The sequence below is a fragment of the Eleutherodactylus coqui genome, chromosome 11, assembly GCF_035609145.1.
Source record: "Eleutherodactylus coqui strain aEleCoq1 chromosome 11, aEleCoq1.hap1, whole genome shotgun sequence".
In the NCBI taxonomy this organism is placed as follows: domain Eukaryota; kingdom Metazoa; phylum Chordata; class Amphibia; order Anura; family Eleutherodactylidae; genus Eleutherodactylus; species Eleutherodactylus coqui.
In genome coordinates, this window is record NC_089847.1 from 58,994,547 (window position 1) to 59,019,936 (window position 25,390).

At 41.2% G+C, this 25,390-nt stretch overlaps 1 protein-coding gene across 1 annotated transcript; it reads left to right on the top strand.

Annotated features, from left to right (window-relative positions):
• Positions 1–19: 19 nt before the first annotated feature.
• On the top strand, positions 20–25,390 carry GAL (galanin and GMAP prepropeptide). The gene is made up of 7 exons (XM_066583723.1): positions 20–51; positions 146–446; positions 995–1,075; positions 5,748–5,802; positions 14,279–14,365; positions 20,861–20,938; positions 25,196–25,390. Exons 2-7 carry the CDS (start codon positions 363–365, stop codon positions 25,255–25,257), a joined length of 447 nt encoding a protein of 148 aa, XP_066439820.1. The 5' UTR covers positions 20–51; positions 146–362; the 3' UTR covers positions 25,258–25,390.

Genomic DNA, 25,390 nt, shown 5'->3' on the forward strand with positions numbered 1-25,390 from the left:
GATGAGGCTTCTTGGACTGGTACAAACTGTCCACCCTTGCCATAATCACAGGTAATTACCAGGGCTGTTATCTATCTTTTGCCTTCATATTGCTTCAAAGTACATTTAATTGAATTGCAGCAATTTTTGCCCTCCCTTAATGCAGTGACTTGTGTAGTGGAAATGATCCAGTGACGTCTGACTCCATCACATGCACTCTTTAGGGAGGGAGACCAGTCCATATGACTTGGTGCTGACCATAAATAGCCAGTCCCCACAGCTGCTACACCAAACGCCCTGGGGAGCTTTGCCTATCCTAAAATGCAGTGAGGTTCCTGCTGTGTTTTTTCTTGGACACGTCTGCAGAGCACCACTCCTCCTGTATGCCAGCTGGGAGCACCTGTAGCATTCTTCTGGAAGCCACAAGACAGAGAAACTGCAGGCACAGATCCACAAGTCACTTCAAGGTTCGTTGTTTCTCTTTCACTTGCATTGTTACATTTTACTTCTTTGCAGTTCTGATTTTTCTTTCTTTACTATTTCATGAAATGCTTATTTTTTATTGCTAATTTACTTTAAGAACATTTCTGTTAACATTGCAATACATATATCGGTATTGTCGTATTTTTGCTATAATCAGATGCTTGCGCCAGCTTTTGAAGCACATTGCTTATTATTTTTTTTATAACATTTTGCATATCATACTTTGTGCTGCCAAATGTAAGGGCATTAGAAGTTCAGCAGCAGTGATATCTTAGGTTAACTATCAAATCAGGGCACAGATATCTGAGATAACTAAGATTTATGAATGACTGGGTGATTTTTTAATATAGAAAGTGGTATAATCTAGTTAGACTTTTGCCTATATATCCGCGTGGCAAAAATGTTCAATGCAGATTTGATTTGTTCATTCATTTTCATACATGTTGAAAGCATTTGACACTTTAGAATTATACTTTTACTGATTGCATACAGACTTCTCTGCTGCTTACACATTTTTTCATGGTTCTTACAGATGGAAAAGTGCACAAGTCTCCTGCTGGTATCTGTAATACTGTGTGCCACTATCTCCCAGACATTTGGACTAGCTTTAACAGTAAGTAGTTTCCAGAATATCATTTGCGCACCATATTTCAGTTAGGTTCCTGATTCACAGGATGCGCTGAATGAATGGCTGAGGTTGAAGCTATTGCATTGAATCAAGTTACTTGTAATGGTATAGTTACTTATGAATGTATAGAGTTTTGTGATGGAATAGCTAGGGTAATGTTGATGAATGGAAGAAATGTAACTTCATTTAAGAAGCTTTTTTGTTTACGGTTGCTGTTATACAGGACTGTGCAAGCAGCACTTGTTTTCAAAATAGAAGTGTTGATAATTTAATTGTGACTGTTCCCAGCAAGAGAAACCAAGTAATCTTGTAGATATGATACCTTTTAATTGCTAATAAAAATACATGATGTTACAGCGAGCTTTCGGATCTTCTATCAATCCTTCCCCAGGCTAAAATGTCATTGCATTCTTTCAAACCATATATATATATATATTACATACATATACACACATACTTATGACAAGGCATTTAATTGTGTCAATTAACAGAATGCAAAGGGAATGAACAAAAGAGTAAGATAAATCTCAGGGCTTTTTCGCGCAGGCATCAGTGTTTTTACGTTCGCCCGCCGGCTACATAAAAATGCGTGAATGGGCGCATAAATCTTGCATATACGCCAGGCCCACAATGCAGTCTGGCATTTTTTAGCTCTGCTAAACTGTCTTCCCCCTTCCATCACCCTCGCCGGCTCTTGGCAAGGAGAGGAGGCGGGACGGGGCAGGAGCTAGTGTGCCAAGCTCCCACCTCCCTCTCCACCCCTTGTCGGCAGCCAACAATTGGAGGGGGCGGGACAGGGCAGGAGGCATAGTTCTTATTGACATTGGCTGTATGTTTGGGGTCGTTGTCCAACTACAGAATAAATTTGGAACCAATCAGTTGTCTTTTACTTTTGAAAAAATTCTTGCTGTGTAGCTTTTGTTTCCACACGTGCCTAAACCTTTGCACAATTCTGTATATGTGACTTTGGCCGGGCTCACACAACCGTATGGTAAAATACTGCGTAAAAATTGCAGCATTTTTCTGGGGATGTAGAGCTGCTTATCACCGCATTTTTGATCACGCATGCCTGCGCATGACAGCGTATCTCACACATTCTGTCATGTGCTGTCTTCTTTTTTTACTTGTCTTCTATTGTGTAAAGACACCACACATATACAATGTAATTGCGTATGTACAGCGTTTTCTTTCACGAGTAATACACGGTAAAATCGAACATGCTGCTTTCTTTTTTACATGCATATGATAAGCAATGAATATCCGCAGGTGTAAGTTGAATGAAAATCAATGTATTTGAATCCAATTCAAATACGCTCATGTCAAACCAGCCTTCATTACCGGTAGTTGGTCGTTCTGTATGTATGGTCATTGTTCCTTTTAAAGTATGTAAAATAGAAGAGAAAGGTACAACATCAAAACTGAATGAATGGTTTCTCATCTGAGATCATTCTTAATAACAATGCTCAGGAGGCTGATTATCACGTTCAGGTCTTAACATGGTATTGTTTCCTCAGAACACAAAAAGTTACTGAAAGTTATTGTTTATTGCATAAATGATGGATTATACATTCATGTTCTCTGCTAGTTTGAACAAGAACATTAGCGTAACCCGAATCCTTACCACCCTCTGATGACATTAATCTAATGTATATGGACAGCCTTATAGATCTCATTATTATAGTACTTAGATAGCTATGCACATGAAGAAATTATGTCAGACTTGTGATTGAGAACTTCCTTGTTTTGAGTGCAAAAAATAATCAAGGAAGCAGTTCGAGCCTTAGTCAAACATGAAGGGGCACAATATTATTAGACTGCATTCATAGGTCTCTCTGCTACCTGATGTTGGAATAAAGTTAAAAATTCAATGCGTTCGATGAATTACAGTGTTGGATCATATACAGTATATGGGTTAGATGAAAGCCCTGTTTACAACATTAAACATGTAAATGTATCTTTTGTATATATATATATATATATATATATATATATATCCTACTGTGTCCATGTATATACTGCAAAATGTTAGCTGCAAAGTTAAAAATTTGTTTTCTTTCGTGTCCATGCACATATTTTGGCTCTGTGAGTTCTGTAGAGCTCTAATGCAACACCAATAGCACTCTATCGGACTCTACTGCTCCCCAGTACGCCTCCAATTTTGTATACAGCATGCTCCATAGGACATACAATAGAGGTGCTTGCCCAGAGCCTATATGGCAGCAGACAGCATACCTAGGGCTCTGAAATGTACAGGGTTATTAAAAAAAGGAGCAGATTTGGGGATATAGTTACAAACAAACTACAAAAGACAGATATACAATCCGCACAGCACTGAAAAGAGGAAAGTTCAAAGTTTTTAATGACATGCCAGAAAGTTCCGTTTTCTACCACATCACAGCGCTGGGTGTCTTGTTTACAGTTTTATGGTCGCTGAGGTGCATGGGGTAGTATGTACCACGTATTGCTTGTGACGAGACGGCTGTTTTTGGAGTTGACATTGCACTTCATGTTGCACTTGAATAATCGATGTACACTTAGCAAACTCAAGCACACAAAACTATTTCTCCTGTAGTCTCACCACTTTCCTGTAAACAACAAGAAACAGCACTGTGGTGTGGAAGAAAATGGAACCTAGGCTGCCTGCAGACGGGCGTCTGCACCGCATAAGTGCAGCAAATAACGCCCATAGCATGCTATGGAAAAATGCTTTTTCCTGTGCACTTGTGGAAACCAATTGCGGTTTTCACAAGCAGAGAAAAAAATCACAGCGTTCGTGTGAAAGAGCCCTAATGTGTACATGCAACCTCAGCTAGGAACCAGCCCAAAACAGAACTATTCAGAAACAATGTGTTGTTTTGGCTTTAAGGTTTTTATGTACAATAGATTTATTCCAACTCCCATCATGTGTGTAATTGGCATATTTCTACAAGTGCATCCAGACTCTACATAATTACAGCTAATACAGTTATATCCTGAGATACTCTGCTGTCCATCCAGGGTGGCACAATAAAACTGCAGCTAGCATACAGAATATGGAACTAAACATTCAATCTTCTTAGTGCGTTATATTTTATTAGTAGGCTGAATAAGTGTAGTTTGTTTGAATATTAATAATGGACATAAGAATAAGTGCAGCCTCAAAAATATAAATGCTGGAAAACATCAAAAAGATGAGAGCAATAGTTATTACACTGTTACTTTTAATTATATTTATTAGATTAGTTTAGGAAGTAAATTACACAATTAGAAGAGATAATGGGACATGATGCTTATAATGGAGCTTTCGATTACTTCATAACTGTGATATGATCCTCTCCAATTCTTGACCTCTCTGCCTCATCCTGCTTATGCTTCATTTGTTCACAGTGGTAATAATACTAATGCATTGATATGTTATAGTAAGGCCTTTGGGTCCCTTAGACTCTGGGACCCGGATGTAACTTCTACCTTTGCATCAGCTATAGCAGTATTTCAGGGTAACAGATGAAGTGCATACATCAACATGTAGGGAACAATTACAAGGCTGTAAAACTATTTTGTTTCCGTCTCATACAATCCCCTGTAGCACAGAAAGGTCTTAGGTTGAAGCTGCAATACCATACTAATCTCACCACAGCCTTTGCCATAAGCTGAAACCCCTTAAAAAGTAACCTAATGCTGCCAGATAAACTGAGTCTGACATACATATAGGAGGATGGACTACATAAGGCTCTGTGCTAAAAGACCAGCATTTATCACACATGCTGGCAGTTTATGCAGGGATCTAATCACTTGCTGAATCTTCAGTATATAGTAGTGTACGGCTGCATGGTAGCACCCACCACTTGCAGCAAGTGTTACAGTCATGACCCTGATACTTGTGCATAATTAGCAAAACAGGATATTGTTTCCTTCAGACTGGTTTTGTCTAATATTTTACACTCATTCCAACTATATCGACTCTAATCTTTTTAATTAATCGCTGCCGCAATATATTTTACTACATATTAATAAAGGTTAATTTTTAAGGGGACCCAACTGTGGGTTTCAGCTTATGCCAATGACTGTGGTGGGATTGGTTACAATTTAACCCCTTGAGCCCCATCCCACCCCCACACACCCCTTTTGTTTGCAATACCATACCAGGCCTTGGAAAAGAATGGCTCTGTGTCTAGAAGAATGGCACCATTTTTTTTACAATAGAACAGCAAGGGCCAATCGCTGCATGACCCTTCAGGGAAGTTGTTCCAAACAGTTGCTCAGCAGGGAAGTTGTTCCAAACATCTTGGAAACTAACCTCAGATTTTATGTGGATGTAAGCTTGCTCTAATCCTTTAGTCACTTCAAGTAATCCCAGATAGGCTCGATAATGTTGAGTATAGCCCTAGGCTAGTCTTTATGTAATTCCCACTTGAGCTGTAACCATCCTTATGTTCTGTTACTATCCCATTTATATAGAATGCAACAATAAATTAACTTACTACCCAAACGGATTGTCTGAAACTTTGTCAGTAGGATAAAGTGTCTTCAGTGTGAAATAATGGAATTATGATGGCTGCCATAGAACATGACCATCACTAACAGAATGCTATTATATCTTGGCTTTAGCTGAACAAATGATAATCATTCTACATCAATCCCTCAGACATCATTAGATAATTGGTATTTGTTTTCACAGGGGAAAGAGAAACGTGGCTGGACATTGAATAGTGCTGGTTATCTCTTAGGACCACGTAAGTAGTACAATTATGCTACATTTAGGTTTTTGGAAGTGAAATCTATTTGGCTTTAAGGTAGCAGTAGCCATATGTTTAGTGTCCCTATATATGTTCTGTTATACATACTTCCCTGTAACCTTCCATTTACAAAGAAACTGAATGTAATGGGGGAAATCTCTGCTCTCATGATCACTACATCATCTCATATATCTCAACTTCTACATTCATCATCACTATCAAGTAAACTAGCAGCTGTCTTATAAGCGGCACATTTCTATGTTTCGTACCTGAATTTGAAACTCAGACTAAAGCATCTTTCTGTCAGAATCATATTGATCCACTGGAGAATAGGGGGATCATCATTTGGGGTCAAGTCATAGCAGAACTCACACAGCCCATAATAGTAGAGGTGGTCTGTACCTCGGACTAATCTTTATTGGGGCTATTTCGCAAATACACATTAATATATGATTTGTGTGTGCAATGACAACAGATTATGATGAAATGGAGATGAACCTGTTGTGTATTTCAGCTGGGTTGGCCATCAGAATTATCATCTGGTGGGTCCAAGGTACTCCAGTCGAACTTTACTTGCTATTTTTTGTTTAATAAAATACACATTTAATTACACATCAGTCAGAAGTAGACATTTTTTTAACCTGTGCAGGGAGGGGAAGGAAGTGAGCTGTGCTCATCATTTATCGTGAATTGTGTATTCCCATGTTATCTATGTAGAAGTGTTATCTTTTATTACAATCTTGACTGATAATAATGAAATGACTGCTGAAAAGTGAGCTCTACAGAAGCACCAGCCTCTTGTAAGACTTAGCAGCCATGTAGGATTTTTTTTATAATATAGGCAGCGATGTGAAATCTTTTATTTTTTTAACACTGATTTAAACAATAGGTCATTAATAGAGCTGAGCGAGCGTACTCGCTAAGGCAAATTACTCAAGTGAGTATTGCCATTTTCGAGTACATGCCCGCTCTCAAAAGATTTGGGGGCCGGCGGGGGTGAGCGGTGAGTTGCAAGAGTGAGCATGGGGGAGCGAAGAGAGAGAGATATCCCCCCCGAATCTTTTGAGACGAGCGGGCATGTACTCGAAAATGGCAATACGCACTCGAGTCATTATCTGATTATACGTACCTTTTAAGAAGGGTTGTTCATTGTTGGGTTTAGATCAGTCTTAACTTTACTGTATTTGTGTCTCCTTGGTTATGAGATCTTGTGTTTTAATCTTACTAACTTCTTCTGCAGCATGACAACTTCAGAGCAGAGTCAAACTAGTAGTGTGATTTTCACTATCTTCTATATAAATAGTTCTTATACTAAATCTTATTATAGCTATGAGAGGGAGTATATATTAACGTAGATAACTGTACAGATGGTGGCAGCACTATAGGCATGCTATGACTGTGTCATGCTATCCAGGAAGCAGCTACAAAGTCTGTGTCATGGGACATCATGTAAGAAAGTGGCATCTCCTCCACCCTATTGAAATCTTCAGCTTACGCTAATTCTGGACCAACTTGCCTATAATAATAAAGGGATTTAAATGTAAAAACCTAAAACAATCTTATAATCCAAAGAAGAAAATAGTGTTATAATAAATAAAATGATTTACTAGTATGATAATATCAGGTATGTATACTAGCTAGAAATCTACCTTTGGACCGATGCTATACTGGTCTCTCTAACACGTTAATTAGGTATTTAGTTAGGTTACCAGTAGATATGAGCACTATATCCACTGGCTATGCATTTGCAATTCCCGGTCAGTCTCCAGAAGCATGCAGTTGATTAATTCAGTCCTCTGTGGGGAATGGACTCTTGCAGTCACATTGGTCTGCGCTGCCTTTGGATTCCCAAACAGCCAAGGATCTGCTGCATAGTCACCAATCATAAATTTTCTCAAAAATTAAGCTAGGTTCACATCTACATTGGAGGCTCCATTAAGAGCATCCATCACAGATTTCTGTTAAAATGCAGCAACATGCTGCGCTACAGTATTTCATCTGAAAAAAGGCTGAACAGCAGCACGAAAGCTAGACTGACCCCATTATAGTGAAAGGGTGCAGTTTGCTGCAGCTTGTTTCCGTTATTGGATGGATTGAGCATTCTATTTTGCTGCTCCCATCACAGTGCAGGAAAACAAAATACTGGATGCTGGTATGAACCCAGCCAAAATGGGTTTTTTTGCAGTTGGAAAGAATCAGTTGAAGCTCCGTCTTTTTTTACTTTTGTTGGCTAAGGAGCTCCATGTGCCAGTAAAAGGGTTTGTGCACATGGCTTTTTAAAATTTTTTATTTAGATACTTTTATAATTAGAAGTTATCTACAATCATACAAAAATAAATCTATCTAAATACTTATAATTCTACCCTAGACATAAAGAAGTTCTGAGGCTCCAAAATTCTTTCTACTTTTTGAAGGTGCTGAAGCATCTTATCATAAAGTACTGCAATTTATCCCCAGTCTGGCATTTCAGGGCATAGAGTATAGATATATATGTTTACATAAATATCTATACAGTAGTGTTTTTGGATCAGTTGTGTTCATAGACAGCGATGTATGGATATCTGTGTATAAACACAAACACATTGTCGAAAAATAAAAGAAATCAAGCATCTAGAAGTTGTCGTTTTGCTGCAAAACTCAGCATGCAATTACATCTCAGGCAGATATGCAAAGGATTAGAGTTACGATGTGATTAAATGGATGGTTTTGCTACCTGAGGCCCTAAAAGTGGTTCAACCCTTGCCCTATGAAAAGGCTCTCGAAGGCAACTTGTGTGTAGTAGATATCTTTTTCTCTTTGTCTTGATCTTCTGTTGACCACTAGATGCCTCTATGATGCAATCAAAGAGATTTTGCCCAGTTAATGGAGATTGGGAGGGGACGCATTATTGGAATTTTAGGAGCTGTATGGTTGTATAGGCAAATTGCCCCCCACCCTGGTCATTTTAACCAGACTGTTAGAAGGTATTAGGACTAGTGGATGTGTGGGGGCACGCACACAAGGCAAGCAAGCTCAGTACGCTCTCGACAGACCACCAGTAGAGAGTATTGTCTGATAGTCTGACAAGTACGAGCAGCTCCAACTGTTTCATTGTCCACCATCTAGACATAGATAGCACCATTGTTACAGGCACCAGTGTCTATTGGAACCATTTTCAGGTTCTTGGCTGAAGGATATTTGGACTCATGTCACCCATTACGTGTACTGCCTTTGACACCCATCCACCATCGCCTCTCTTTGCAGTGGTGTCATGAACGACGAAACTAGACTGCTATGGAGTGAAACTAGATTGTCTTCAAATCCAGGTTTAGTTTGAGCACTGACAATGGCTATGTTTATGTCTGAAGAGCTAGGAGTGAACTTTTCAATCCTGCCTTTGCTGTGGAGCGGCACACTGCCCCGCTCCTGATGTGATGGTCTGGAGGCCATCGCATATGACAACTAGTCACCCCTAGTAGTGGTACAAAGGCCAATGACAACTCAGTGATATGTTCAGGATGTCCTGCAGCCACATGTTTTGCCTTTCATGGCAGGGTTTCCAAGCGGCATTTTCCAGCAGGATAAGGCTCGGCCGCACACAGCAAGGGTGTCACATGAATGCCTCCACAAAATTGCCACACTTCTGGGGCCTGCCTGGTCATCAGATTTTTCACCAATAAAACATGTGTGAGACCATCTAGGCTGCCAACTTTAACAGCCTACAGGTTTGTACATTCTAGAGGCTCGGTTACAGCAAATGTGGACAGATATGCTACAGCATACCATACGACACCTGTATGCCTCCATTCCTCCTTTCCGACCATATCACATCTTGTATCCAAGCTAGAGGCAGCCCGAAAGGGTATTAGCCTTTGGCTCTAAATTGTAAACACTTACATATATCAATGTTACAATCACACATAGAAAGTTTCATTCTATTCAGACAACTCCTTCTCGGTGCTTGATTTGTTTCACAATGAGTCTATACAAATCCATTATTGGGAAATAAAGCTGCGACAATATCCATTATATTTCAGCGCTCTATTCTCCTCTTTTACTTAACAAGGCTGAATCTCCAGCAGTGATTCAGCACTAATTTTCATTAACGGAATGAAAGTGGTATAATATGGGTCTGTTAGTGCCAGATGCCAGCTTGGTTAGACTGGCTAACAGCCATCATCCTTTATTTCAGGTCGTATTGATCATCTTTTACTGATTAAGGAAAGTCCCATTGTAATGGGGAAAGAAGAGTCTCCCAGGGAATGTAAGTAGGTTAGGAAAGGGCTGTATAAAAGGAGTTCTAAATAATCCTCAAAACACATAACCCAAACTGAATATAATAAAATATCTTAACTTGTTCTGAAAGGTTCTCTATTAGAGATGAGCGAGCATACTCGCTAAGGACAATTACTCGATCAAGCATTGTCCTTGGCAAGTATCTCCCCGCTCGGAAGAAAAGGTTCGGCTGCCGGCGCGGGTGAGAGGTGAGTTGCGCAGTGAGAAGGGGGGAGCGGGGGGGAGAGAGGGAGAGAGAGATCTCCCCTCTGTTCCTCCCCACTCTCCCCCGCCGCCAGCAGCCGAACCTTTTCTTCCGAACGGGCAGGTACTCACTAAGGGCAATGCTCGATCGAGCAATTGCCCTTAGCGAGTATGCTCGCTCATCTGTATTCTCTATGACTATTGAGAGAGAAATGTGCAATGAAATGAAAAGTAATCTCTAAAGGTGCATTCACATGAGAAATAAAAGGCGCTGCCCAACTAAACTCACAGTTATATATTGTTTGTCAATTGCTGAGAATTTCAAGATGTCTGCTTCCTTTTTTTTCATGGAAACATTCTTGTTCAGATCCAGATGTGTAAATCCAATGCAGTCCTAATACTTCTCCATGCTTGATCCAGAAACTTTTTAAGATAGAAAGTATCAGTCAGCATTCATAGATTTCCATATAGTTGTATATATTGTAGACAAATTATGAAATCCATAGTGCAAATAAATGGGAGCAGTAGCGCACAATGCTGACACCTTTTTGGATAGTATATAATCCTTAGTCATCACATGTGTGCCACTGACATAGGCCTATTTTTTTAAAAACAAAATCAGCCAGAGGCACAGCCACACATCACAAACAATTAACATCAGTTATACGATTCTGCCAAAATTAACAACAAAGACCGCAAAATCATAATATATCTAATGCAGTTTTATAACAATCTATGTTTACACAATTTGTGGCTTTTTTATTGTGCTCATTTACATGTTTAATGCAGGTTTTGGCAAAACCGCACAAGTGATTTTAATTGTTTTTCTGTGGCTATGCCATTGGTTGATTCTATTTTAAATAATGAGCCTATGTCAGTGGCACACATTCTATGAATAAAGGACTACATATTAGTCTGAAACACTAAAAGCTTTGCATTACTGCTCTGCCTTATCAGCACTATAGAGTTTACTTAATATTTACAGTAGTCGACTATATGGAAATCGAATGCTCGACCGATACTTTCACGCTAGGCTGGGGTGAGTCTGTGCACCAAATGTGTTTCCTGCCCAATGGTCAGCTGGATGCCTCTGCTTCCCCTGTCCAGAAAACTTTTAATTGTAAGAAATGTTAAAGGAACTTGGATTACACATTAGATATTACCCACATACCTTTAGCAAGTCTTGCAGATGTGCCATAAGGAAGTCAACTGGCGCATCTACAGATAATTTGCATTGCCCATCTGTGCATGTACTAGTTGACTGCCTCACAGTGCATGCACAGATGAATTGAATTGCCCATCTGCACATGCATTAGTTGACAACCTCATGGCGCACTCATGAGACTTGCTAGCACTATGTGGATGACACCTAATGTGTCATCCACGTAACAGGAGGCATACTTTGAGACTGAACAGGAAGCAAGCAAACGCCATCCGGCACACCCATCAGACTGCTTTGCATCATTTACATACAGCGTAGGAATATTTCAAACTACGATTATTAAAGTATACATTTATCATGACACCCACAAAAAGTACTCTGAAAGACAGAACACTTTTATTAGTGCAGCGGTGGTCTTAGTTTACAACAGTAAATTCTGCTGACAGGGGTTGTTCTGTTCTAAACAATTAACCCTTTTCAATCCAGTTTTGGATTCAGGGTTTCGTAAAAGGCTTTTTCTTTTTGCTGTTATACAACGGTGCCATCTGCTGGCTAAAGCCAGCGTGTGTGCGCCAGAAAGGTTCCGACAGTAGAATGGCTGGCAATAGATGGTAAGAATACCCTGTCGGACGTCTTCTGACATTGGAGCTGTACAAGCTTCAATCAGAATGTAGGAAGACATCAAACAGTGGATTGGAAAGGGTTAATGGTCTATCCTCTGGATAGGCCATCAGTAGTAGACTGCCAGGGGTCTGTTGCTCCAAGACCCCTGCCAAACAGCAGTTGGCTGGGCCGATACACTTATGCACTGAGCTGATTTCTGCAGGAAACAGATAGCGCCAATCAGAAATTCTTACCTGGACACTTCGTAAAGTATGCCTGCTAATGTTTGCTGTGTGGGGCCATGCAGTATTCTGTTGGAAAATGGGGTTGGGTACACCTTGAAGATTTGGTAGTGCAATGGGCTGCAGAACCTCATCTACATAATGGCATGTCATCAATGTGATCCTGATACATATTAGAGGTGATCAGCTGTTTATGGAGATGGCACCCAAAACCATAACTTCACGATGAGGAGCTGTGTAGTGTTCCAAAATGACTCCCCGCATCTCCATATTCATTCCATTACATCTATTTATATCATTATTGAAAAAAAAACAAACATATAAATAAAAAAAATACACTCTTGGCTAATAATGGAAATGGACAAATCATGTCAAACATTGGTTACTATGGACTAATTGCCTTTTTAGACAGTTAAAGGTGTAAATGTTGTTGCGAGGCAGAATGTCCTTAGCAACCATTCTGTTTTTTGTTGCCCAGGTTCTTAGCTCAAGCGCAAACTGGCCCCGAGAAAAAAATAAGGTGTTTTTTAAAGAATTTAGTCAAAATTGGTTTGAAATGTGGGACAATGTCTTTCTTTAAAATTATTGCTAGGAAGTTTCAGCACAACAATTAAATCCAGTTAGACCAACGTTTTAACATTCTATAGACTTTGATCCTTAAAGCGATGGGATATGAGGTTTAGGGCTTATTTAAAAGATTGTACATTGGTCGCCGTTTTTATGGTCAGCCGATATACGCTACCATTTGAGCTGTCTTCCCCCTTCCCTCGCCGACTCTCTGCCTCTCTCTTCCCATTCGGCTGTTTGCAATGGGAGGGGTCGAAGCTAGGCTCCCGCCCTCCACGGCCCTTGTCCACAGACGGTAATGGGAAGGGCAGGGTAGAGCTTAGCTCGGCCCCCGCCATCTTCCATTGCAAACAGTCGGAGGGAAGGAGAGAGGCAGAGAGGCGGCGAGGCAGAGGGAAAGGGGAAGACAGCTCAGATGGTAGCGTATATCGTCTGGACGTAAAGACAGCGGACGATATACGCTCCTGTGAATAAGCCCTTCTACTGTAGAATTTAATATTGTGTTGTTTCTAGGAAGAACTGGATTCAGTATTGTTAAAAATGCAATCATGTCGTCAGTGTTGGGAAACTATGGGAAACATCTCCAATTTTTTCCTTGCACTATTTTATTTTTATAACCCCATGCCCCTGTACAACTGAAAGTCAGTGTGACGTAAGTAAAGCAGAGCATTCTTAAAATATGTGGTCTTGTTCAAAAGCAAAAATTTCTTTTAAAGTGGTTAATTTCCTGAATTTATCTTTAGAGATCTTATTAATCCCACAGCCTCTGACTTCAATTCATATTTCCCTTTGTCTGCTACAAGCACAGTGTTGGTAGAGATTTGAGTTACAGTCTAATTACCACAAATACTCTACCTCACCACAACCTTTCAGTGAGGTTGCTAAGCAGTACATCCCTAGCAACCAGTTTGTCTGACAGTACTTAGGTCTTTAGCTCAAGGCTGCAAGATAAGGTTGTGTGAGCCTAGCCTTAGGAGTCAGGAACACTATCTTTTCTCCTTAGGGAGAGCACCTAAAAGGTGAGTGAGTGACGAGACTCATAAAACCATTCTTGCTCCTCTGGGTAATATGCAAGTAAGGGAGCTGGAACAATACCTCTGCAGCGCCACCTATTGGAAGGCAGCATAAGAACATTATTATGTCTGAACTGGACATTTGTTTTATTCTATTACTACTATTTCAAAATGAGTATTTCATTCTTGCAGATTTGTGCATTCACTTGTGCCAATATAATGCTGGTTCCCACAATTTACCCCTGTGTTGTTGGTTATCCTTCTGCATTCTTATCAGTTGTGTGTGCATCTTTTTTGCTATGCACTGTTTATTACATTATAAAAATGATTTATTTTGTTTATGGCTTTTCCTCATCGACAACATTGCATAGCTAAGCTATTTGGAAGCTATATGAAATAACAGCTCTTATTAATTTATTTACCACCAGATGCTGTAGATAATCATAGATCTTTTAATGACAAACATGGATTAGCTGGGAAACGTGAGCTTCAGCCAGAAGAGGATGTAAAGTCAGGTAATGTGCACCGTAATTATACAAACTTGGAACAGATTTGTACATGCCAGAAGTCAATGTTAACTAATCACTGCTCTCTACTGGATGGCAGTAAAACGTCAGCCAGTAACTATGATTCACTAACCTGTAGTGTGGAGGATCAAAGAATCATGGAATGGTAGAGTTGGAAGGGACCTTAAGGTCATCAATGGTTGTACAGTCTTTGAACTAATGATTGTCTGATGAACAATCGTTTCACAGACGTAGCCATACATATTTTAGTCTTTATTCGCCATCACAGTCTTTTAAACTGGCCATACATGTTAAATGACATCAACCAATGGGCATAGAATCATAGAATGGTAGAGTAGGAAGGGACCTCCAGGGTAATCAGGTTCAACCCCCTAAATCATCCCAGACAGATATGTGATCAGCCTTTGTTTGAACACTTCCATTGAAGGAGAACGCACCACCTCCCGTGGTAACCTGTTCCACTCATTGGTCACCCTCACTGTCAAAGTTTTTTTCTAATATCTAATCTGTATCTCCTCCCTTTCAGTTTCATCCCGTTACTTCTAGACTTTCCCTGTGCAAATGAGAATAGGGCTGATCGCTCTGCACTGTGACAGCCCTTCAGATATTTGTAGACAGCTATTACGTCTCCTCTCAGCCTTCTTTTTGGCAAGCTAAATGTTATTAAGAGGCGAAAGACTTTCATAAGTTTGGTACATCTTTTGCTGCCTGCTAAAAATCCAAATCTGCGCAAGCTATTAGTTAGCTGAAATGTGCGCTATAATTTACCCCAGTTTCTGGCACTGGGCCTCATCCATTTTTCTTGCCACTCTGGAAAGGTAGAGAGAGAAGCACAAAAAGAGCAAAAAGTTTTAAATTATTAGGCAACTTATGGAATTGTGCCCTAATGTTCGACTTTTTATGCCACAATTGTAGTACATAACCCTTAAAGAATACTCCCCTTTGATTAAATCACAAGATTCCTAGTTCCAACAGCCAGCACTAGATATAAGCTCACTGCATATATGTATACACTGAACTCAACGATAGAACACAAGGATCCTAAGCTCCTGTTAGTGGTAGCCGCAAACAGACAGAAGTTTAACACTTAGCTTAGAAAATTAGAGCTATGGTCACTACAACAATTTCCAAAGCAATCAATTAGCACAGAATATTGGACCTAAAAATACCATGGTAATAAAGGTGGACAAATGCTGTCGTATTAAAAGGTGGGCATACACTTTAGGATTATGCAGGGAGAGACATTAATATGTCAAGCAGCAACAGTTCTAAAATATTATGATGACTGTAACCCCCTGATATCCTCTTCCCCCACTTTCCTATTGTTTTTGCTAGTTTTCTCCTTATTGACCTGGTGTATGTAGATTTTACACAATTGTCAGCACTATTAAAATGCCATGGTGTGACCCAGCACTTCCTGACATAAAGCTTTATCACAGCACATACAGCTTATAAGAAAGTTGGAACCAAGTTCATGAAGATGTTATTGGCATGAAAACCTGATGGGATCATTAAAATGTTGAAATACAACTAGAAAGTATGTAGAATATTTAACCTGACTGTGACCCCACTTATAGCATACACAATTTGATTATTTGTCTACAATTAAGAATATAATATCCAGATGCCATTTGTTTCATTCATTCATGTTTTTGGATTAACAGTTAAGCTTATAAAGATATAATGTACATTATTTCATACACAACATACATTAGTCATGTAATAATGCCTTCCATATGAGCCATAACTATTGAGATATTGATAGCATGCGCGATGTTACAATATAATAAGCTTGGGAAAGATAGAAAATAACTCTTAGTCACTAAGATGAAAAAGCCCGATAAAAATTCAAAGAGGTCCTCTGCTGTCTGGTAGTTTGGTGTTTACTAGAGGCCAACCACTTGAGATCTTCATAAATGTTATCATTTTCTCACCCTCAGGGCTTTTTCACACGAGTATATATTGGCCACCATTTTCATGGGCGGCTGATATACGCTACGATCTGATGCGCAAAAATGCGTGAACCAGGCGCACAACATTTGTCCACCTGTTATGATGGCATGGGCCTGGCGCATATACACCAAGGCCGCCATCCCTTCCCTCCCTCCTCCCCTCTGGTTGTTTTCAATGGGAGCAATGGGACGAGGTGGCGCTTAGCGCCGCCCGCTCCTACCCCTCCCATTGCAAACAGCCGGAGGAGATGAGAGAAGGGGGAAGAAGTTTAGCAGCTAAACTCCCTCCCACCTTCCTTTTCTGGCCACTTCCATTGGCTTCCATAGGAGTCAATGCAGCGGCCGACGTATTCCGGCTGGGGAGATAGTTCCAGGGCTATCTTTTCAGCCCAACATAAAAGCGCCCAAGGCTATATTGGCTGGCCGGGTGCTTTTACGCCGCAGGAATATGGCCATGTGATGTGACGCATTGGAATCCAATGCATCAGATCATAACGTATATCGTCTGGCCGTGAAAATGGCAGCTGATATATGCTCGTGTGAGAGAGCCCTCAAAATGATGGATGATATTAGTAACATGGTCATGCAATGTTGATTCAGAGGAAGGCAAAAAAAAAAACATAACGTAGAAGCGCATTTTACTCGGTTTAGTGTCAAAAATCCTTCCCAACTCCAAATCTGGCAATCAGGATAATCCCTGGATCACTAACCCTTTTGAGGGAATTAGTGACTGTTACATATAATATTGTTACGCTCAAAAACGACGTCCAGGCCACTCTTGAACTCCTTTAGTGAGTTGCCATCACCACATCCTCAGGCAGAGAATTCCAAATTTTCACTGCTCTTACAATAAAGAACCCCCTTCTATGTTGGTGTAGAAATGTTCTTTCTTCTATATGTTAGAAGACACCCCCTTGTTATAGTCACAGCCCTTGGCATGAATAGACCATGAGAGAGATCTCTGCATTATCCTCTGATAGATTTACGCATAGTTATTAGGACACATTAGTTGGAACAAGACAGTAGATTTAGTCAGGTGGAGGCTTCGTGTAGGAGCTCTAGTAGAGATGTAGATAAAGACCGAGCCACTAGCTAGACTGATAAGTGCAATAACATCAGTCATTTGCCATGAGGCATGCAATCCAAAGACTAAAGCTATATTCTTGCATTATGTCTTTTAAGAATACTAATTGTAGTCGTGGCTGTTGACGAATAATATTTGGTTTTTGCACGCGTTATATTACTGAATCCTTAATATTATTTATCACTAAGGCAATAGAAAGATGGCTTGGAAACAAAGATGAGAATTTGTTAATCTGTCTAGCAATTTGTAAAGTAAATACAAAACAACAAAAACAATGTGAACCTAGCGAATTCAATATTTGGCGTTAGCTCCTATATAGGAGGGCCACACAGGAGAGGATGAGAACATCAGAGTTGGTAAATAAAGATGTACTAAAATCAAAACCAGATTAACCCCTTAACAACCACCCATACATTAAGGGGCTTTAGTCTGTAGCGACGTATTATAAGACTGGTGCGGGTCTCATGTCAGGGACAGCGAGCGCTCATCTGTTGGATGACAGCTGGGCACGTGATCTAACATTGGGAACCAAAGAAACCTTGGAATCCTGATGTTTAACCCTTTACACACAATGGTCAGTGCGACCCTCTGTCCCCCATCAAATCCCTACAATGGGATTGCGGGGTGCCAAGGTGTTGCTATGGCAACCGGAGGCTTGAATATAGCCTCTGGGTCTGCCAGTTTCGGTGGCCTATGAGAAGAATAATAAAAGATGTTGATTATCAAGTTCCCTAGTAGGAAAAAAATAAAAAGTTAAAAAAAATAAAAGTATAAAAAAATAGTAAAAAAGAAATAAAAATAAAAATGGCCAAACCCCACCTTTTTTCCTTTACTATGTAAAAACAAAATTATTAAGAATACAAAAAACATGGTGAAAAAATTAATTTTGCCTATCTAGCCTTACAAAAAATGGAATAGAGAGTGATCAAAACGTCGCATGGATTAACAAATAGTGCTATTAAAAAGTACAACTCATCCCACCAAAAAAAACAAACCTTTAACATCAGCATTGACAAAAAAGAAAAAATGATAAGGGTCTTTGAATGCAGGGATAAACCAAAAATAATTTGTTTAACTCTTTCCAATCCACTGTCTGACGTCTGAAGACATTCTGATTGAAGGCTGTACAGCTCCGATGTCGGAAGACGTTCTGTAGGGTATTCTTACTGTAGATTACTGGCCGCTCTGTTGTCAGGGGCCTCTTCAGCATGTCACATACTGCAGTACTGGCTTTAGCCGGCAGATGGCACTATTGTATAATGGCAGAAAGAGAAAGCCCCCTAGGAAACCCTGAAACCAAAATTGGATTGCAAAGGGTTAAAGTATAAAAAGGTTGCAAAAAATCCCTGTGTAAATTTGGCATTGGTATACTTGTACTGGCCTGCAGAATTAATTGAACATATTATTTATACTGCACGGTCAACGCCGTTAAAAATAAAAAACAGGACAGAATTGCTGCTTTTGCCTCTATAAAAAATGTAATAAAAAACAATCAAAATGTTATATATTCCCCAAAACTGGATAAATCAAGTATGAAATCATCCGGCAAATAACATCCCGTAAAGAACAAGCCTTTATAGAGCTCCAGTCATGGTAAAATAAAAATGCTATGGCTTCTGGAATGCAGCGACACAAAAGCAAGTCTTTACAAAAAGTGTTATTTTTGTGTATAAAAATAGCAAAACATTAAAAAAAAACTATATAATCTTGGTATCTCCGGAATCCTGCTGAGCAGAGAAAATGTTGTCACATTATTTTGCACACTGAATGCTGTAAAAATGAAATTTAAAAATCAAATAGCAGAATTTCTTTTATTCCCCAATCCCCTTGAAAAAAATTAATAAAGGCCATACAGTGCATTATATGTACCCAAAATTATACCATTAAAAAGGACAATTTGTACCACAAAAATAAGACCTCATATGAGAATTCTAAAAGTTATGGCTCCTGGAATGCGACTATGAAAAGAAACGGAAAAATTAGTTGGTCATTAAACGCAACAAGCAAACCGGCTTTGTCACTAAGGGGTTAAGGACCCAGTATGACATCAGCAGGCCAACTGGTGACCCAGAGGGAGATGCAGCCCTCCAAAGCTTGAGATATCCTGGGCTGCTTATGATGCCTCCATATAACACCATATTACAGGTATTCTCCTCTAAAATCAATGCTTCGAGGGCCGAAGATCTCTGTAATATAGCATCCAAAGGAGCATGCCACGAGTCAGAGCGGTAACATTTAGTATACCGTCCGCCTGTGAAATCGGAGGCATACAGTATGACCCTATAGAGTTCTATAGGTGCCATACTATGGCTCCATAGAAGAGCTTGTACGGACACATGATAGAGTTGTGCGTGTGAGCTGCAGAAAATGATATTATTTACATCAACGACCACGTTTCCCCGAAAATAGGTCCTACCCCGATAGTAGGACCTAAATAGGACCTAGCTCCTCCTTCCCCCCACATCTATACTCACCTGGTCCGCGGCGTCCCGATGGTCTCTGGCGGCGCTGCAGCAAACGGCTGAGTCCTCCCCGTCTGCCTGCTCAGCTTCTTTGAATACCCCACCTCCAGTAATTGGCTAATCTCAGCGCCATCTGCCAATCACAGCCGGCGCTTGATGAGCCAATAACAGCCATTCAGTGGATGACATCACTGAATGGCTGCGATTGGCTCATCGAGCACTGGCTGTGATTGGCTGGAGGCAGGGTATTCAAAGTCCCGTCACCAGAAAGAAGCTGAGCAGGGAGACATGAAGGACACTTGTTGCAGCGCCGCTGGAGACCATCGGGACACCGTGGACCAGGTGAGTATAAGCTCCCCCCCCCCCCCCCTGAAAATAAGACACTGTGGCCATTTTGGGGCAAAAAATAATATAAGACAGTGTCTTATTTTCGGGGAAACTTGGTAGTTTGGTAGAAATTAACCTTTTGTTATCAATGCCTCAAGCAATTTACAAAACAAGATTTTACACAATTCTGTACTCGCACTGTTAATGCTTCTGGACAGCCCTAAGGCTGTATTCACACAGGACGGATTTGCTGCAGAATTTTTGTGCAAATTGTCCGCACAGAACTTCAGCCCGCAGCGCCTAATCCCGGGATTAGCCAGCAAAATTGATGAGATTTTGCAAAAATCTCATCCACGCAGTGCAGCCAATCCGTTGCAGAAAAACTGTGCAGAAATGGCCGTGCCGCACGGAAATTAAAGATGCAGCATGTCCATTTTTTTCCCCTGCAGCAGCATCTCTTATCTCTATGGGGAGAGACGGTGCAGTGGAAATGCAGGCCGCTTCAAAACCTGCAGCTGCAGTTTTCCAGTGGAATTCTCACAGATTTTCAGTGCGGCCAATCCGCAAGAATTCTGGAAATCCATCCCGTGTGACCCCGCCTGTATCTATCATTACGTATAAACACATGTAGATTTTAATATTCTTTTTTGTTTTTCAGGGAACTTCTTTAGACCCCTGTCTGATGACAACATACTGCATACACTTATTGAATTTTTAACCTATTTACACCTCAAAGGTAAGTACATCCACCAGAGACGTAACTTGAAGCTCCTGGGCCCCAATGCAAAACCTGTAACAGGGCCCCCAACTATAATGCTTTATTCATAGTACTGGGCTCCCTATATGGAGAAGAGAGGCCTTATGGGCCCCCCAAGGCTCCTGGGCCCGGGGGGCAACCGCATCCCCTGCATCCCCTATAGTTACGCCTCGACATCCACACACAATGGAGCAATTTACCAGGGCAGCTTCAGACGACTGTTTTGCGCTCTGAAGTTAATGCTATCGTGCGCGTACTTTCTGTGCTGCCAGGGACCATTCACTATAGTGTGGGGAACACACCAGCGCCATGATTGAGAAGGCTGTGCAGCCTAATTAGTCCCCAGTGTTACCAATTTCCCTGCAAAATTGCGCAGTTCATTGCACAATTTTGCAGGGATTGGGTGTGCATTTGCGCACCCCTCATAAACTCTCATGGTGCCTTAGGCACAAAAATACACTGTCGCAGGGGTTTCGTGCGCACAAAATGCATGCGCAAAAGCGATCGTGTGAATGAACCCACAGAAAAAAAGGGGTTCTATTCTCTGCACGCAAATCCGGTCATCTGAAACCCTCAGAATAATTTTTGATGCCACAAGTCTGACATACTTTTTTCCCGCTCTCCAGTGCAAGATGCGCCAAAATGATCATTTCTCTTGCTTGATGTTGATACATTTGTTGCATTCTTACTGTATATCTATAGATCTTCCAACGCTCTGTACACTCCTACCTGTTGGAGTGCGATTGCTCAAACACTGAGGGTAGAGTCACACGGGAGAGCTGCCCACGAGTTCCATCTGATAGCTTTAGAAAACCGCGGTAACCTCATTTCCAAGGCGTTACCCCGACGCCAAATCCCCTGCTCCAGTCATTTAACTTATGTCTGAGCTAATTGAGCAGGGTAACATCTGATAGCTTTATGGACGGAACTCGCTGTTTGTTCACATGAGCAATCTATCTCTGGCAGCAATGCTGTGAGATTGAAAAATCGCTGCAGGTCTTATTTTTGGGTGAAAACTCGCAAGGAATCACTCATTTCCTAGGGATATTTTTTTAAAATGCCATGCGATTTGTGTGCAAGTGAAATGCGATTTCCCCCCATTGAAACTATTCAAAGCACTTGCTTTTTTTCATGTGTGTGAAAATAACAGGTACATACTGTAAATGCAATGTGGGGTTTTTTGTAATGCAAAAATGCATTGCGCTCGCCCTCAATATCAGAAGTTTCGGAGTTTCTTTGACCCATATCGCGCCCACCCATGTGAATACACTCTGAGACTTTGTAAAATGTTTCTAGACACTTTAGGTTTGGGAAGTGAGAGGCATAACATCTGTTTTGGTACAAATCAATATTACATCTGTCTAAATCAGGGTTTCCCAAAGTGGGCTCCGACGGAGGGTCTAGGTCCCCGCTCTACTCACCGCTGGAGCGGGGTCCTGACAGGCTGTACTGAGGAAATGAACATCCAGGACCTTAGCAATGCGGATCACATGACTCGGCTCCGGTCATGTGATCCATGTTGCTATGCTGACCCCAGGTCCTGGACTTTCATTTCTTCAGTACAGCCTGTCAAGACACTGCTTCAGCGGGGGACCAATGGTGGATTATAATAGGGGTGATTGGGGTGACCACCCTGGGCCGGAGACTCTAAGTGGCCCACAGCCGTCCCAATTGCCCCTATTGTAATCCGCACTGCTAAACCTCCAGCTTCAGGGAGAGGAAGGGGTTAAGCAACTTCCTATTCTCACAGCCTTCCATCTCTGCTGCCGTTGATCTCGCTCCAGCGGAGACAGGGAAGGATGTGTGTAGTAAGTAATTTAACCCCTTCCTTTCCAGGCATCTGAAGAGGATAGCGACAATGGGGGACCCTATTACTACTGGGGTGGTAATGGGGGACACTATTACTACTGGGGTGGCTCTATTACTACTGGGACCACAATGAGGGAGCCTGTTACTACTGGGCCTAATATAGGGAACACTATTACTACTGGGGCCATATGGGACACTTACTACTGGTGCCAATATGGGGAACACTATTACTGGGGGCGCAATAGGGTCCGTTAGTACTTCTGGGGCCAATATAGTGGACTTTATTACTACTGGGGACACAATAGGGGATGCTATTACTACTGGGGTCAATATAAGGAATGCTATTACTACTGGGGCTGCAATAAGGGACACAATTACTACTGGTGCCAATATAGGGAATACTGTTACTACTGGGGACAATATAGGGGACACTGTTACTACTGGGGCAAATATAAGGGACACTTACTACTGAGGCAAATATAGGGGACACTATTACTACTGAGGCAAATATAGGGGACACTGTCACTACTGGGGCAAATATAGGGGACACTGTTACTACTGAGGCAAATATAGGGGACACTGTCACTACTGGGGCAAATATAGGGGACACTGTTACTACTGAGGCAAATATAGGGGACACTGTCACTACTGGGGACAATATAGGGGACACTGTCACTACTGGGGACAATATAGGGGACACTTACTACTGGGGACAATATAGGGGACACTTACTACTGGAGTCGCAATAGGGGTTGCTATTACTACTGGGGCCAATATAGGGAACACTATTGCTACTGGGGCTGCAATAGGGGTTGCTATTACTACTGGTGCCAATATAGGGGATGCTATTAATACTGGGGTCGCAATAGGGACGCTATTACTACTGGGGCACAATAGGGAACAATTACTACTGATGCCAATATAGGGGACACTATTACTACTGGAGTCTCAATAGGGAATGCAATTACTACTGGGGCCCCAATAGGTGTTGCCATTACTACTGGGACCAATATAGAGGACGCTCTTACTACTGAGGCCAATAAAAGGGACGCTCTTACTACTGGGGCCAATAAAAGGGACGCTCTTACTACTGAGGCCAATAAAAGGGACGCTCTTACTACTGGGGCCAATATAAGGGACGCTCTTACTACTGGGGCCAATATAAGGGACGCTCTTACTACTGGGGCCAATATAAGGGACGCTCTTACTACTGGGGCCAATATAAGGGACGCTCTTACTACTGGGGCCAATATAAGGGACGCTCTTACTACTGAGACCAATATAAGGGACGCTTTTACTACTGGGGCCAATATAAGGGACGCTTTTACTACTGGGGCCAATATAAGGGACGCTCTTACTACTGAGGCCAATATAAGGGACGCTCTTACTACTGGAGTCTCAATAGGGAATGCAATTACTACTGGGGCCCCAATAGGTGTTGCCATTACTACTGGGACCAATATAGAGGACGCTCTTACTACTGAGGCCAATAAAAGGGACGCTCTTACTACTGGGGCCAATATAAGGGACGCTCTTACTACTGGGGCCAATATAAGGGACGCTCTTACTACTGGGGCCAATATAAGGGACGCTCTTACTACTGAGGCCAATATAAGGGACGCTCTTACTACTGGGGCCAATATAAGGGACGCTTTTACTACTGGGGCCAATATAAAGGAATGCAATTACTACTGGGGCCCCAATAGGTGTTGCCATTACTACTGGGACCAATATAGAGGGACACTATTACTACTGAGGCCAATATAAGGGACGCTCTTACTACTGGGGCCAATATAAGGGACGCTCTTACTACTGAGGCCAATATAAGGGACGCTCTTACTACTGGGGCCAATATAAGGGATGCTCTTACTACTGGGGCCAATATAAGGGACGCTATAACTACAAGAGGTGGATTTGCTGTGGAGTTTATAGTAGCTGTAAAAGCAAAGTGAATGAGATTTGAAAATCCCATCCACACGCTATGGAAAAATTCCGCAGAAAACCCGTGTGGACACTGACATGTGGTGCGGGATTTAATTCTGCAGCATGTTAATCTTAAATATGATGTATATCAATAGCCCACCCAGCGCTCCAGCCTGTTTTTGTTTTTTTAAACAACCCTGTCCTTTTTATAATGACGGAGGTAAAAATCATATGTTGTTCTCTCCTAATATGTTCTGAGAGATGCTATTGACTAAAGCCTTGCTTCTCATGAGCCATAGAAAACTACCAATGTATGAAAAACAATTTCTTATACCAAAAAGGTTCACCCAAATCCTGATTGATATTTCTAGGTACCAGTTCACATTTTAGGGCATCTGTGAGGTGCCAGGCTTAAAGATATCTGTCCTGACAACTAAATCACTGTCTTATGAATTGTTGTTTGATTTGCCAGTAATATATCTCTTATCTGTCTTCTTCCTTCAGAGTCTGGTGCGCTTGATAACTTAACCTCTCCGATGTCCTCAGAAGAAACAAACCAATCTTGAACTAACAAATCCTTTGTATTTGATTGTATAATGATGAAATGACTAATCCAATAAATGTTTTCACTCAATGTCCAAAAAGCTCCACTTATAAATATATTCCAATGATATTACAGTGTATTTTTGCTTAAGTAAA